The following is a 14,361-nucleotide window of genomic DNA, read 5'->3' as shown; positions in this document are numbered from 1 at the left end:
TGTCACCAAGGGATGGAGTGACAGAGGGCATCCCTCCAGAGGTTGGTGGAAAGCAGAAATCGCACTGAGATGAACCCGCACCGAAGTGGTTTTCAAGCCGGAGCGCGACAAATGAAACAAATATTCTAAAACCGAGGATACCGGAACTGATACCAGATCCAGGTGAAAAGACGAGCACCAGGTGGAAAACCTGGTCCATTTCTGCGCATAGCAAAGCCTCGTCGAGATCTTGCGGGAGGCTTCCAACACCTCCTTCACCGATTGAGACAGGTCCGGAGGAGTCAGGGAACAAGAAACCAGGCTGTCAGGTGCAATGACTGCAGATTGGGATGTAACATGGATCCTTGACTCTGAGACAGCAGAGAAGGAGAGACAGGCAGGGGGAGAGGCTCTCTGGCACTGAGCTGGAGCAGCAGGGAGAACCAGTGCTGACGCGGCCACCGAGGTGCTATGAGAATCATCGTGGCCGTGGACGATTTTAGGTGTACCAACGTTCGCATGATCAGCGGGAACGGAGGGAATGCATACAGGAACCTCCCTTCCCAGTCGAGTAGGAAGGCATCCGCTTCCAGACGGTCCTGCGAGTACATCCGAGAACAATATAGTGGTAGTTTGTGTGTCTCCGGAGAGGCAAACAGATCCACCTGTGGCGTTCCCCAGCGAGCGAAGACCTCGCGTAGAACTGCTGAGTGTAGAGTCCACTCGTGCGGTTGCAGAAGTCGACTCAGTTTGTCCGCCAGGCAATTCCGTTCTCCTTGGATGTAGACCGCCCGGAGGAAGATGTTCCGGGAGGCCGCCCACTCCCAGAGGCGAAGAGCTTCGGAGCAGAGGGGCCATGACCCTGTTCCTCCCTGCTTGTTCACGTAATACATTGCCACCTGATTGTCCGTGCGGACGAGGACCACCTGGTCCTGCAATATGTGAACGAAGGCTCGAAGTGCTAGGAAGATGGCTCGCAGCTCTAGCACGTTGATATGACACTGACGGTCTTCTGACGACCACAGGCCCTGCGTGCGAAGACCGTCGAGATGGGCTCCCCACGCGTACTCCGAGGAGTCCGTGGTCAGGACCTTGCGAAAAGGCGGAGTGCGAAACAATAGTCCCATGGACAGATTTGAAGAGTCTGTCCACCAACGCAGCGATTTCCGCAAGGGCGGAGTTACCGAGATGAGGCGAGACACCGGGTCGCACTCCTGGCGCCACTGGGACGCGAGGGTCCACTGAGGGATCCTCAGGTGTAGCCTCGCAAACGGCGTGACATGTACCGTCGAGGCCATATGGCCCAGCAGCATCATCATGCGCTTGGCCGACACCCTCGATAGTTGGGAGACCTGGCGGCTCATCCGTACCAAGGCTTCCAACCGCTGGGTCGGCAGGTAGGAGCGTAGGCGCACCGTGTCCAGCACAGCACCTATGAATTGAAGAGACTGCGACGGTCTCAACTGAGACTTTGGAAAGTTTATCTCGAACCCGAGAGTTTGCAGGAAGGCAATAGACTGTCGGGTCGCTGAGATAACCCCCTCCCTGGTCGGGGCTTTGATGAGCCAATCGTCCAGGTAAGGGAACACATGGAGTCCACGTGACCTGAGGGCTGCTGCAACCACCACCATGCACTTCGTGAATACTCGTGGGGACGCGGCCAGGCCGAAGGGCAGTACCCTGTACTGGAGGTGGAGGTCCCCCACCTGGAATCGTAAGAATCTTCGACAGGCGGGGTGCACCGGAACATGGGTGTATGCTTCCTTCAGGTCGAGGGAGCACATCCAGTCCCCTTCCCCCAAGAGGGGGTACAGAACCGGGAGAGATAGCATTCGAAACTTCTCCCGGGCCAGGAATTTGTTGAGCTTCCTGAGGTCCAGTATGGGGCGCAGGTCCCCGGTCTTTTTTGGGACCAAAAAGTAGCGGGAGTAAAACCCCGTACCCCACTGGTCCTTGGGGACCGGCTCGACCGCCCGAAGCTTCAAGAGGGCTTTGGCTTCGGTTATAAGGGTCGGTAGCTGCGAACGGTTGCAGGGGACTAAACTTGGGGGACTGTCCGGCGGCGAGGCCACAAAGTTGAGCGAGTAGCCCTCGGAGACGATCCGGAGCACCCAAGCGTCTGAGGTAATCCCGGTCCATGCCTCCCGGAAGAACCGAAGACGGCCCCCGATAGGAAGGGGTTCCTGAGAAAGTGCGGAGGGGAACCCGCCCCGTCCGCTCATCCCGTCAAAAGGAAGGCGCTGGCTTAGAAGGGCCCTGCGCCGGGGCTTGGGGTTGTCCCCCTCTGCCTCGCTGAGACGGACGTCTCGGAGGCGGTCTCGAGAAAGCCGGGGTCGACTTCTGAGGGTATCGGCGCGGCGGAGTCCGAAAGGGTTTCTGCGGCGGGGGCCTAGGTTTGGGGCGGACCAGGGATGCTAGAGAGCGCTCCTGTTCCGACAAGCGCTTGGTCGCCGCATCCAATGACTCGTCGAATAACTCGGACCCCACACAAGGCAAGTCTGCCAGGCGTTCCTGCAGGTTTGGGTCCATGTCGAGGGTGCGAAGCCAGGCCAAGCGGCGCATGGCCACCGCGAGGGCCGACACCCTCGAAACCAGCTCAAAGGCGTCGTACACTGCATGGAATAGGTACAACCGCAATTGAGACAGGTTGGACATAAACTTGTCGAATCCTGCTCTTTGGGAGTCCGGTAACGAGTTCCGATATTGAGGAAGGTCCTTCACCATACCACGCAAAAAGGAGGAAAAGGTGAAGGCGTAGTTTAGAACCCTGGTGGCCATCAGGGAATTTGAATAGAGGCGGCGGCCAAACTTGTCCAGGGTCCGCCCCTCCCTGCCTGGTGGAACCGCCGCAGAAACCCGTGAGGGCTGTGATTTTTTAAGAGCAGACTCCACCAGAAGAGACTGGTGTGAGAGCTGCGCCTTATCGAACCCTTTAGGGGGAATCGTCCTATACTTCGATTCCATTTTTGAAGGCACAGACGTGACTGTAAGAGGGTTTGACAAGTTCTTCAGCCAGGTTTGCAGAAGGACACTGTTGAGAGGGAGTCTAGGCACCTCCCTAGGAAGAATGGGGAGGTCCTGTTCCTCCAAAAATTCTTTGGAATACCGAGAGCCTACCATCAGGTCAATCCCCAGGGCTTGGGCCATGTCCTGAACGAAGGATGAAAATGAGGACGGCCTAGCCTGGGGAGAGGGGGTTCTCGACCGCCCCACCGAGGAGAGGGGGGAGGCCTCATGGGAATAATGAGGATCCCTAACCGATCCCGAATCCCAGGATCCCCTCTCGAGGGCCCTCGAGGGGGAAGGGGAAGTTGTCCTCCTCGCAGAACCCTTGGGTGAGGACCCCGGGGTTCGTGGGACACTCTCCCGTTTCCTCGGCGAGGCGGCCCGGGAAGACTTCCCATGGGGTGAGCGGAGGAGCCTCGGGTTGTCGAGGCGCAACTCCGACACCTGCAACGCCTCGCCCCCGAACGACAAGGAACGGTCGCGCCGAGGCGAGCCTCGGGGCCGCTTAGACTTCCTCGATCGACGCCCCGTCCGAGGTCGCGTCGAGGGCGAGGTGTGTCTGGAAGACCCGGAGGAAGAGGAGGAAAGACGGCGCACTCTGCGCAACTTTTCTTTGGGCCTTACACTCCGCTCAGGGGGTTCCCCCGAGGTCGAGGTCCGGGGCGGGGCCGAGACCGAGGTGAACGGGGTCCCAGTACCCGAGACCGAGGTCACCGAGGCCGGGGCTCCCGAGGGAGCCGAGGCCGGGGCCTCCGAGACCGAAGGCGTCCAGGCTGAGGTCGAGGCCGCCGGAACCGCAGCACGCTGCAACACTTCCAGGGCTCCCGACAGCTCCGATGAGATCAGAGCTCGGAGGAGATCCTGGAAGGCCGGAATCCCCACGAAGGTGGGGAGTTCCGAGTCCGGGGCACACTCCCTGGAGGGCGACCTCGGTCTCGAGTATTCCCTCGGGGTGTGCGGAGTCGAGGTCCGATGCGGGGCCGGGGTCGACCCACCCGCCTTGGCCTGACTCGAGGATGGCTTCTTTGCTGAAGGGGATGGAACAGAGGACTTACCCGAAGCTTGCTTCACTGACGACGCCTTCGAGGAGGAGGGCCGAGGCGAGGCCGAGGCCCCCGAGGACGCCGAGGCCGAGGTCAAGGCCGGGGCCGAAACCGAGGCCGACGTCGAGGCCTTAGGCGGCGCGTCGACGGCGAACAATTCGGCCATTCTTGCCTTACGGCGACGGAGGGCCCTGTTTTGGAAGGTAGCACAGCGATCACACGAGTCTGTCGGATGTTCGGGCCCAAGACAGACAATGCACCACCGGTGAGGGTCAGTGATGGAAAGCAACCTCTCACACCGGCTGCACTTTTTGAATCCCGTAACAGGACGGGACATCCACGAAGAAAAAGAAGAAGGCCGGGAACGTACCGACGTCCCGCGGCCACGGCTTCCGGGAGCCCCCGGAACCCGACGAAAAACGAAAGAAACGAAAGGAAAAGAGTACCGCGAACTAATTCGAAGGGAAAAACAAACTAAACGCGGCAGCTAGAAGGCAAAAACACTGGAGCTCAGATCCACAGGGCTTTCTTGCTCCGCGGAAAAATTTGAACTGAGGACCACGAGGTGGGATGCGCCCTCTAGTGGGCGAGAAGGCACGCACATGCGTGGTGCAGTGTGCAAACTTGAAACTTTAATCAAGTTTGCTTGAAAAGCTGTCCGCGCCGGGGCTCCGTAGATGACGTCACCCACATGTGAGAATATCATGCCTGCTTGTCCTGGGATAATGGAGAATATGCAAGAATATGCAAATAATATGCAAATGGAGAATATGCAAATAATAATCTTTCGTTTCAAGAATTTACTTCCTCCTCAATGTTTTACCCTTAAATGTGTTTCTTATTATAAGATATGTAACTTTAACCTCCCTTCCCTTCCAATTGTTGTTGGTCTTGTCTAATATCTAGCGTTTATATATTTATTGTATGTTTTTTATCTTAACTAATTGTATTTTTATGTACATCGCTTTGTATAAAGATATAGCGATTCATCAAATATTTAATAAACCTTGAAACCTTGAATGCAAGGGTCAATAGCCTGAAGATTGGCTGGGTCTAGGAGAGGGTGGGTGGGCGGATGGTAAATTGTGAAAATTATCAGATGATGGTCAGAGATGGGAAGAACTGCGGCGGAGAAGCTTGTGATGGAGCCAAGAAGAAGACAAGATCAAGGCAGTGGCCATTCTGGAATGGTGGAACGTTACATTAAAATACATTTCTAGACCACAATAGCTTCAAGATCGATGCGGTTTACATCATCAAGAGACTGTACATCACAGTGAAATACAAGAGAAATATCATCTTCCTTACTTTTCTAAGAATTTTACAGAAAGAGATGTCTTTAATAGTTTTCGGAAATGCATATATGAAATCGAAGAAGCAAACAAAATATGCAATTCCGAATCCCAACTAGCAGCCTGATATGCAATTGGTCGATGCAAAGATTTCTTGTAAAGACATCCTTGTACTGGAGGGAGCACAAACAATGAAGTTATCCTTAGTGAACGAACCGCCTTAAAAAAAGTAAATTGCTCTAGTAAATAACCAGGTGCCTGACCATATATGGCTTTAGAACAGAGCGTCCCAAATTTAAACCAAACTCTGGCCTCAAAAGGCAGCCAATGGAGTATGTAGTAACCTGAAGATTGAATGAGGATGTTAAGGTTTTTATATACTGCCTATCAAGGGTATCTAAGCGGTTTTACAATCAGGTACTCAAGCATTTTCCCTATTTGTCCAGGCGGGCTCACAATCTATCTAATGTACCTGGGGCTTTGGAGGACTGAGTGACTTACCCAAGGTCACAAGAAACAGCGCGGGGTTTGAACCCACAACCCCAGGGTGCTGAGGCCGTAGCTTCAACCACTGCGCCACACACTCCTCCGAACAGCCTAGAAGCATAAGAGTTGGAGGGGTCATTAGCATGGATGTTAAAGTCACCAAGAAAGAGAGAAGGAGATGAAGGTTCAAGAAAGAAGGAAAGATGCCATATTACCTTCTTCTTCACTTGAAGTGTGGCTTTCTACACATGCTCAGCATGTCAGGAGAACTTTCATGTATTTTTTTTTTTTTTACATACTTTCATCCAATTAGCAGAAAAACTTAAGTTACCCCTAGCAGTTTCTGCATTTGACTTTGCCCATGGTCACTGCACAATTTACAAATTTATATTCTGTCTCTTCAATCAAAAGAAGGTTTGAAGTGATTCACAATAAAATCTATAACATAACAAACATAATACGTAAATTAACACGTGGACCATACATTATAAAACATCAGTAGCACAACATATAAAAATCACAGAAAAACAAATGTAAGACCATCCTGTCAGTGTTAAGGATCTATTGCACAAGCACCAGCCTTATAATAAATCGGCTCAAAAACTTACCCCAGTCTTTTCATCAAAGATTTTGATTCCTCCAAAGGAAATTGTTAAAAATACTTTCTGTTTATGCTCTCCTTTTGAGCGTGCAGCAGCAGCAATTCCCTGTTGAGAAAAAGATTGCTTTGATTCGTTTTCACATTTCTTATTGTTACTTTTCTGGCAGAAAGATGAGTTGTTCTGAAAGTCCTAATCATTCTATTTACAAGTCCAAAAGGTCATCCATCATAGCTGTAATATGGCTTAAAAGTATACTTTAGATTATCCAAATCTCTGGGGCGGGTCAAAGCAAACAAAAGAAGTGACCCAATATATCAAATAGCCAAAAAACCTTGTTTGTGAGAGTCTCTTTATGTAGCCACTTGAATTCCAAGGTATTCCTCCTAATTGTCTCAGAGTGGGAACCTACCACAAGATAAAGTCTCACCAGAGAAAAATTCTCTGAGACAATTAAGAGGAATACCTTCGAATTCAAGTGGTTACATCACAAATGAGGTTTTTTGGCAATTTAAAATTATGCTTATCCGATATAATGGATATATAATACAGTAAAACCTTGGTTTGTGAGCATAATTCGATCCGAAAACATGCTTGTAATCCAAAACACTCGTATATCAAAGCAAATTTCCCCATAAGAAATAATGGAAACTCCACAACCCCAAAACTTTAATACAAAATATTGTATGTACTCGTATTGCAAGACCTTGCTTGTATATCAGAGAGGTAGATAGGGTATAGAAAGAGTATAGATAGAGAAATAAGGGGGCTATAGGGCTAAATCAAGAAAACCTGACAGGTCATGGACCTGATGGGCCGCCGCGGGTGTGGACCAATGTGCTAAGAAAACAATATTAACTTAGTCAATCACAAGTATTGATGTCACTTCCATTTCTGTGATAAATAGATATTGATAATTCCTCACAAATGCAGTCTATGGTCTGTGTGTTGAACCTTGATCATGAAATGGACAGGAACTCCTTGCCTGGAAAGTATTGAAAGTTCGGCCCTTGTTTTCCTGGAGACACATCTAATCAGTTGGATTTTCAATATTGTATACACAGTACATCGGGAACCGAGTGTATGCAAATCCATCCAATGCATATTCATTACTGATATCCTGAAAACTCCCAAGACAAGGGTAGGCAAAAAGTAATTTATGCTGGTGGTTTTGTCCAGAAAAAAATTAAAAAAAAAACCCCTCAGGTACCAGTGATGGCTTTCATCACAAGAGTCACTATTCATGGGAATGATACAAATAGATTCTTACACACGAAGGAGGTAATTCTAGAAAGTGGGCGCTCAGTCGTAAATAATTATGTATACAAATGCCAAAATTCTGCCATGCACTATTCTGTTAAAAAGAACTTAGGCCCCGATTCTGTAAAAGATGCATAAAGTTAGGTGCCTAACTTAATTATTTAAAAAGTTTAGTTGGTACTGATAACAAGCAATTAGTACCTCATAATTGACTTAAATTACAATTAATTGGGAGGTAGGCACCTAACTTAAGAACATAAGAATAGCCCTACTGGGTCAGACCAATGGTCCATCAAGCCCAGTAGTCCGTTCTCACAGTGGCCAACCCAGGTCACTAGTACCTGGCCAAAACCCAAAGAGTAGCAACATTCCATTATCTCAGAGTAAGATTCCGGAACCCTAAATAGTAGCAACATTCCATACAGAATCCCCAAAGAGTAGCAAGATTCCAGAACCCAAAGAGTAGCAACATTTCATTATCTCAGAGTAAGATTCCAGAATCCTCAAAGAGTAGCAAGATTCTAGAATCCCAGAGAATAGCAACATTCCATGCTACCGATCCAGGGCAAGCAGTGGCTTCCGCCTTGTCTTTCTCAATAACAGACTATGGACTTTTCCTCCATGAACTTGTCCAAACCTTTCTTAAAACCAGCTACACTATCCGCTCTTACCACAACCTCTGGCAACGGCGTTCCAGAGCTTAACTATTCTCTGAGTGAAAAACAATTTCCTCCTATTGGTTTTAAGAGTATTTCCCTGTAACTTCATCGACTGTACCCCTAGTCTTTGTAATTTTTGACAGCCACGGATACTTGGTAGGCGCTCACCACTTTTAGGTAGGCGTCTAATCCAAGGCAACTACCAGAAAAAAGGTGTGGTTAGGGGCAGATCGCGGGTGTGTTATGCGTGTAGGCACCTAAAGTGGACTTAGGTGGCTAAATTTAGGCCAAGAAAATCATGGCATAAATAGGACGCAACTAAGGTTTATACGTTTACCGGTGTGATTCTATAAATGGTGCCTAACTTCAATGTAAATAAATAGCTGATGTTAGCTTAAAATTCCCACTTGAGTGATACTATGGTCAAGGAAATGTACCATCAGCTGCTCGTTTACATTGAAGTTTTAAGTTTTGAGCACAAGAGAAGGGTTACAATATGTTAAACCACTATATTGGATTACAAAGAAATTAAGGGCTCCTTTTTCTAAGCTGCGATGGTGGTTTTAGTGCGCGCTTAGCGTGCGCTGAATTGCCGCGCATGCTAGACCTTAATGCCGGCATTGAGCTGGCGTTAGTTCTAGCCACGTAGCGCGGGTTTAGGGTGCGCTAAAATCCTGCGTGCGCTAAAAACGCTATCGCAGCTTAGTAAAAAGAACCTCAAGTCTATAATTAGGCTCATAATAAAAAACAAAAAACAAAAAACATGGATGTCCAAAAAGCATCCTAAATTGGCTCTTGGACATCCATCCTAATTGTGCTGCTCCTTGTAACCCTGGGTAAGTCACTTAAGGGCAAATTCTATAAGAAGCGCCCAAAAGGTAGGCACCGTTCAGCGCGATTCAAGTAAAATTGGGCGCTGTCTACGGAATCACGCTGAGCATAAGCTATTTTGGAGGCGCCCGATAAATAGGCCAGCTCTAGGCACAACTAAAAGTTTAGCGCACCTGTGAGCGCTTAAGTACGCTTAAGAGCAGCGATTCTGTACCAAGGCGCCTAACACGAAGCCACGCCCACGCCTAACATGCATGGCGCCTATTTCTTTGAGGGCCGCTTAAATTTTTAGAGGCGCCTCGTTACAGGATCGCTCTTTCTTGATAGGCGCCTAAGTTTCGATTATTGCTGATTAAAAGCTTAATTGAGCTTGTTAATCTATTTAGACAGGCACCTATCTAGATGTGCACCTCTGAAATAGGTTACAGAATTTGGACCTTAATCCTCCACTGCCCCAGGAATGTTAGATAGATTGTGAGCCCACCGGGACAGACAGGGAAATATGCCCGAGTACCTGAATGTAAATCGCTTAGAACAATGGTTCCCAACCCTGTCCTGGAGGACCACCAGGCCGATCGGTTTTCAGGCTAGCCCTAATGAATATTCAAGAGAGAGATTTGCATATAATAGAAGTGACAGACATGCAAATCTGCTTCATGTATATTTATTAGGGCTATCCTGAAAACCCAATTGGCCTGGTGGTCCTCCAAGACAGGGTTGGGAACCACTGGCTTAGATAACATTGATCGGCGGTATATACCGTATTTTCACGCATATAACGCGCGCATTATACACGATTTTACAAACCGTGCATAACCTTGCTCTATAGAGAGCGAGACCAGAAGGCTTTGAGCATGTGCAAATGCTCAAAGCCTAGTCCAGCCCGGCGCAGGAAGAAGGAGGATCTCTCCTGCACCGCACCGCCCAGCCCAGCCCAAACCAACGAGGGAGGATCTTCGGGCACTGGCACGTCCTGTGCATTGGTGCTAGTGCCCAATCGGGTAAGAGATGTTTGGTGCTGGGGGGATGTAGGATCGCGGGGGAGGGGGGGTGACGCGAGCGGGGGGGGGATGATGCCGGTTCCGAGTAGGCGGGAGGAGGTTTTAGCATGCGCGGTATACGCGTGTGCGCGCTATATTAAATTTTTTTAACATAAATTTGTGTTTCCCGCGCTCTATACCCGTGTGCGCGTTTTACACGGGTGCGCGTTATCTACGTGAAAATACGGTAAATGCCTAATAAATACATAAAAAATAGTTTCTGAATAGTTTCTTGTGAAGTTTCCAAAGCCTTTGTTAAATCTAAACTATTAGGAGAGTTTAGAAATCTATCTCTCCCTCCGGCGCTTCATTCCTAGCAGCTCGAGGTAAATAATAAGCATTCACTACATCGTTAGTTTCTAAATTCAACTGTAAAATATCTTTCACATTCATGTTAAATATTTCTCTAGATGAGAGATAGCGTGTTTCAGGAAAATTAGGCCTCAGATCCACAGCCTAACGAATCAATACATTTTCTTTAACTGAGGTCGCTAATATAGATTGACAGGATTTAACCTGAAAATCTATTTTCTCCAAATTTTTCTCGAAGGTGCAAAACCTCTTATCTTGATCGATAAATTTCTCAACTGTCTCTGCAACAAATTTGCTATAATTATCCTGTAATGTCTGGTCCTGTGTTGCAGGGAAAAGACCATTAATAGGTTGAGGTTTAGATAATATTGGATATGGTACCTTAACGTCAAGTATTGTGCTGTTTTGCAGGATCAGCAGAGAAGGATCTTGTCCACTAACTGTCTCTTGTGGTAATTCAGGTGTCTCGTATTGTCCAAAAGATTCTTCTAATTGAAATAATGGTTGTGGGGGAGGGGTACGTCACCCAGAAGAAAGGGAAGCTTTCAAAGGAGGGGGGGGGGGGACTTCAACTGTGGATCCGCAATAGTTGTTAAACGCTTGTCTATAGGATCTTTCACCACAGTTGGAGTAAGAATCCTTCCTTTTCTCGTCCCCATAAGAACGGAGCAGAGTGGTACGCTGCCCAAGGGGCTCCCCCGTACTTTTTAGCTTCCCTGGCACGAGCACTAGTCGCGGGACCTAGAAGTAGCGTCAAAGGGGACCGCCGAGGCCGGCACGAGGAGCAGGTTGGAGTTGCTGTTTGCACTGGAGAAGAGCTGGAGGTAAGGTGGGGATGGATTTAAGGCCTATGCATGGTGTGGGAGGAATGGGAAGGAGTGGGAGGAGAAGGCGGAGAGGTGCTGGTGCCCCCACCAAGACGGCGCCTGGGCGGTCTGCTCCTTGCCACCCCCTTTTACTATGCCACTTGGGGGGTTCTAACTTTTATTTTGATTGAAAGAGCATCAATAAAAGTCAAATTTGTGAGGCATTGCACACTGAAAGCCAAACATCAGCGCAATATCAGTGATATTTTAGTCCAGACAATAATTTTAGTTCTAATTACTCATGCACAAAACATATAAAGAACAGCCCCCAGATTATCACACACACATACAAAAAATAATACAAAATATTAAATAGAATAGTGCTTGCACTTCCCCCTCTGTATTCGCGAAGACAGGGGATCAGCATGGCTGCGAATGCAGAAAAACCGTGAATAACTTTACGCATGTTATTCACAGTTTTTCTGTAAAGAGCCCGAAAAAAAAGACACAAAACCGTGAATAACCTTACCTGCTCTTAAAAAGAACGCGCGCCGCGATTTTCTCTTTACAACGCTGAGAGGATCGATTTTCTCTGTGCATCGCTGGGAGCAGCGACTTCCTATAATGTAAATTTGGGGGCGGAGCCTATGTATGAAAAACTGCGAATAACCGAAACAGCGGACAACGAAACCGCGAATACGGAGGGGGAAGTGTACAGTATTCTGGAAATATAAGCGGGTGCGATAACATTTGGCTCTCAGTCAGCCCTAGCTCCCCAGTCCAGCATATTCCTGTTGGCTGTGTGAACAGTAATGTTCAGCAATACTGGGACGGACATTCTAAGGTTACTGGCGACCATAAAAATAATTTACGGAGCAATATTTTAGGTAGGTTGCCAAATGTCCACCGGGCTTCAGCTCTGCTAAACTTTAATTTTCTGTTGCGTTACCAGACATTAGGTATTATCTATGGGCTCTTTTTACTAAACCACAGAAGAGCTTCTTACTGCGGGCCGGCGAGGTAAATGCTCCAACTCTCATTCAATTCCTATGAGAATCGAAACATTTGCCACTGTTTAGTAACACCCAGCATATATTAATTAGACCTAATAGAGCAGCAGGGTTCAAATTCTACTGATGCTCCTTGACATCTTGGACAAGTCATTTAACCCTCCATGGCCTCAGATGCAAAACCTAAATTGTAAGCCCTCCAAGGACAGAATACTTACTGTACCTGAATGCAACTTGCCATGAGCTCTTAAGAAAGGTTTGCTGTAAATCCAATCCAATACAGTATGAGGCATAATGTGAAGTAGTATAAAACACTACATATGTCACTCAGGACCTACAGAGCAATTGCAACATACCGTAATAGCAGTAACTTTCACAAGTCACACAACAAGGACCGCCTTAGGAAAAGACAACACCACAGTGTGTTCTAGAACTAACTGGAAAACTTAACAAGCCCAGTTAGTACAGATTAGTGTTGCCCGATTCAAATCGATTCACCGATTCACTTCGGTGAATCGATTTGAATCAATTTGTTCTCTAAAAAAAAAAAATCAGATTTACTGATAAAGTGATCAATACCCCTTCACCCAGTAACATACTTCCGGGCCTCCTAAAGCTGCAGCAGTAGTGGCGGTGGCCAGCTAGTAGAGGCATTGCTCTAAACATGCTGCTTGTGGCCTTCCCCGCCGGGGCTTTCCTTTTGCCATATCACTGATGATGTCACTGATGATGCAGCAGCGGGAAAGCCCTGGTGGTGCAGCCTGTTCACAGTGCTATCTCTGCCGGCTGGTCACCACCACCATTGCTGCTGCTTTGGGAGGCCAGAAGGTATGTCAGATCTCACAGTGTGCGTGGTGGGGGGGGAGGGGGATTGGTTGGGAGGTGCTGCTCAGGGAGTTATGGAAAGCTGCTGCACATGGGAGAGAAAGGAGAGAGGAAGAATTGCTGGACATGGGGTGGAGGAGAGGAAGGGGTAGATGAAGGATTACCAGACGTCTGGATTTACCTGAACATGTCCTCTTTTTAGAAACAGAAACAGAAATGTTGGATATGGCAGTGGAAGGGAAGATAGAGAGATGGAAGATGGATGGTGAGCATGGAGAAAGAAGAAAACGTCAAATGTCCAGGAGACACCGGCGAACAAGTTAACAGAAGACAAACAGATACCAGAGCCTGGGACCAACATGATTTGAATAATAAATGACCAGACAATAAAAGGTAGAAAATATATATTTTTTTCTATTTTATGATTACAATATGCCAGATTTGAAATGTGTATCTTGCCAGAGCTTGTATTAGACACCGAATGTGAGCTAGGACCTAACAGAGAGAGGATTTGTTTGTATATTTTGTTTACACCACAGCGCCGGTGTGGGGTTGGAGAGGGCAAAAGTGGGTGTGGTGGGTGAAGAGGCTACAAAATAAATCCACCAGGACGTTTGAAGAAAATGTCTGATTGGGTGGGAAAAGCAAATCAAATTGAATCTAACTTTTTTCCCATGAATCAGGCAGCACTAGTAGAGATTAATTCTGCATTCAGTGCTACAGAGCGCCATGTCTCTTTCACATGTGCAGAACACAGACCTTCACCCAGTATAGAATAAATAAACAAAAACTAAAAATAGTAATAAAAATTAAACTGAACCCCCAAGAAATCAGACTTTGCACACTGTGCAACACTAGAGAAAGATAAACTGTGATGCATGTCCCCCTGTACTTTGCAAAATATAAAATAGCAGATGTAAATTTCAAAAACTGGTATATTGCAATCACTACATTACAAACAAATACAAAGAATATAAGAAATAGAAAATATACCATTTTATTGGACTAAATACATTTTTCAATTAGCTTTCAAAATCCAAAACCCTTTTCCTTAGGTCTGTACAGTACACTGCTGTTCTGGTCTCCTGTTCTGGTCTCTATAGGCTAGTCAAAAAGGTATTAAAATTAGTCCAATAAAAGGATAATACCCCATTTCCATTTCTATATTTATTTATTAACATTTATTAATACAGATACCACACTATTTTTATCT

General features: G+C 47.4%; 1 protein-coding gene across 16 annotated transcripts in view; it reads right to left on the bottom strand.

The window, feature by feature from the left end:
• Nucleotides 1-14,361, bottom strand: part of DAB1 (DAB adaptor protein 1) — a 692,719-nt gene that overhangs the window by 167,412 nt on the left and 510,946 nt on the right. For all 16 annotated transcript variants that reach the window (XM_033916678.1, XM_033916677.1, XM_033916676.1 and 13 more), the window contains one exon: nt 6,415-6,513. In XM_033916678.1, coding sequence (XP_033772569.1) covers nt 6,415-6,513 — 99 coding nt within the window. The remainder of the gene's footprint in view (nt 1-6,414; nt 6,514-14,361) is intronic.

Source organism: Geotrypetes seraphini, chromosome 12 (assembly GCF_902459505.1).
Source record: "Geotrypetes seraphini chromosome 12, aGeoSer1.1, whole genome shotgun sequence".
NCBI lineage: Eukaryota > Metazoa > Chordata > Amphibia > Gymnophiona > Dermophiidae > Geotrypetes > Geotrypetes seraphini.
Note: the sequence above shows the minus strand (reverse complement) of the source record. Positions and strands in the feature narration are given on the sequence as shown.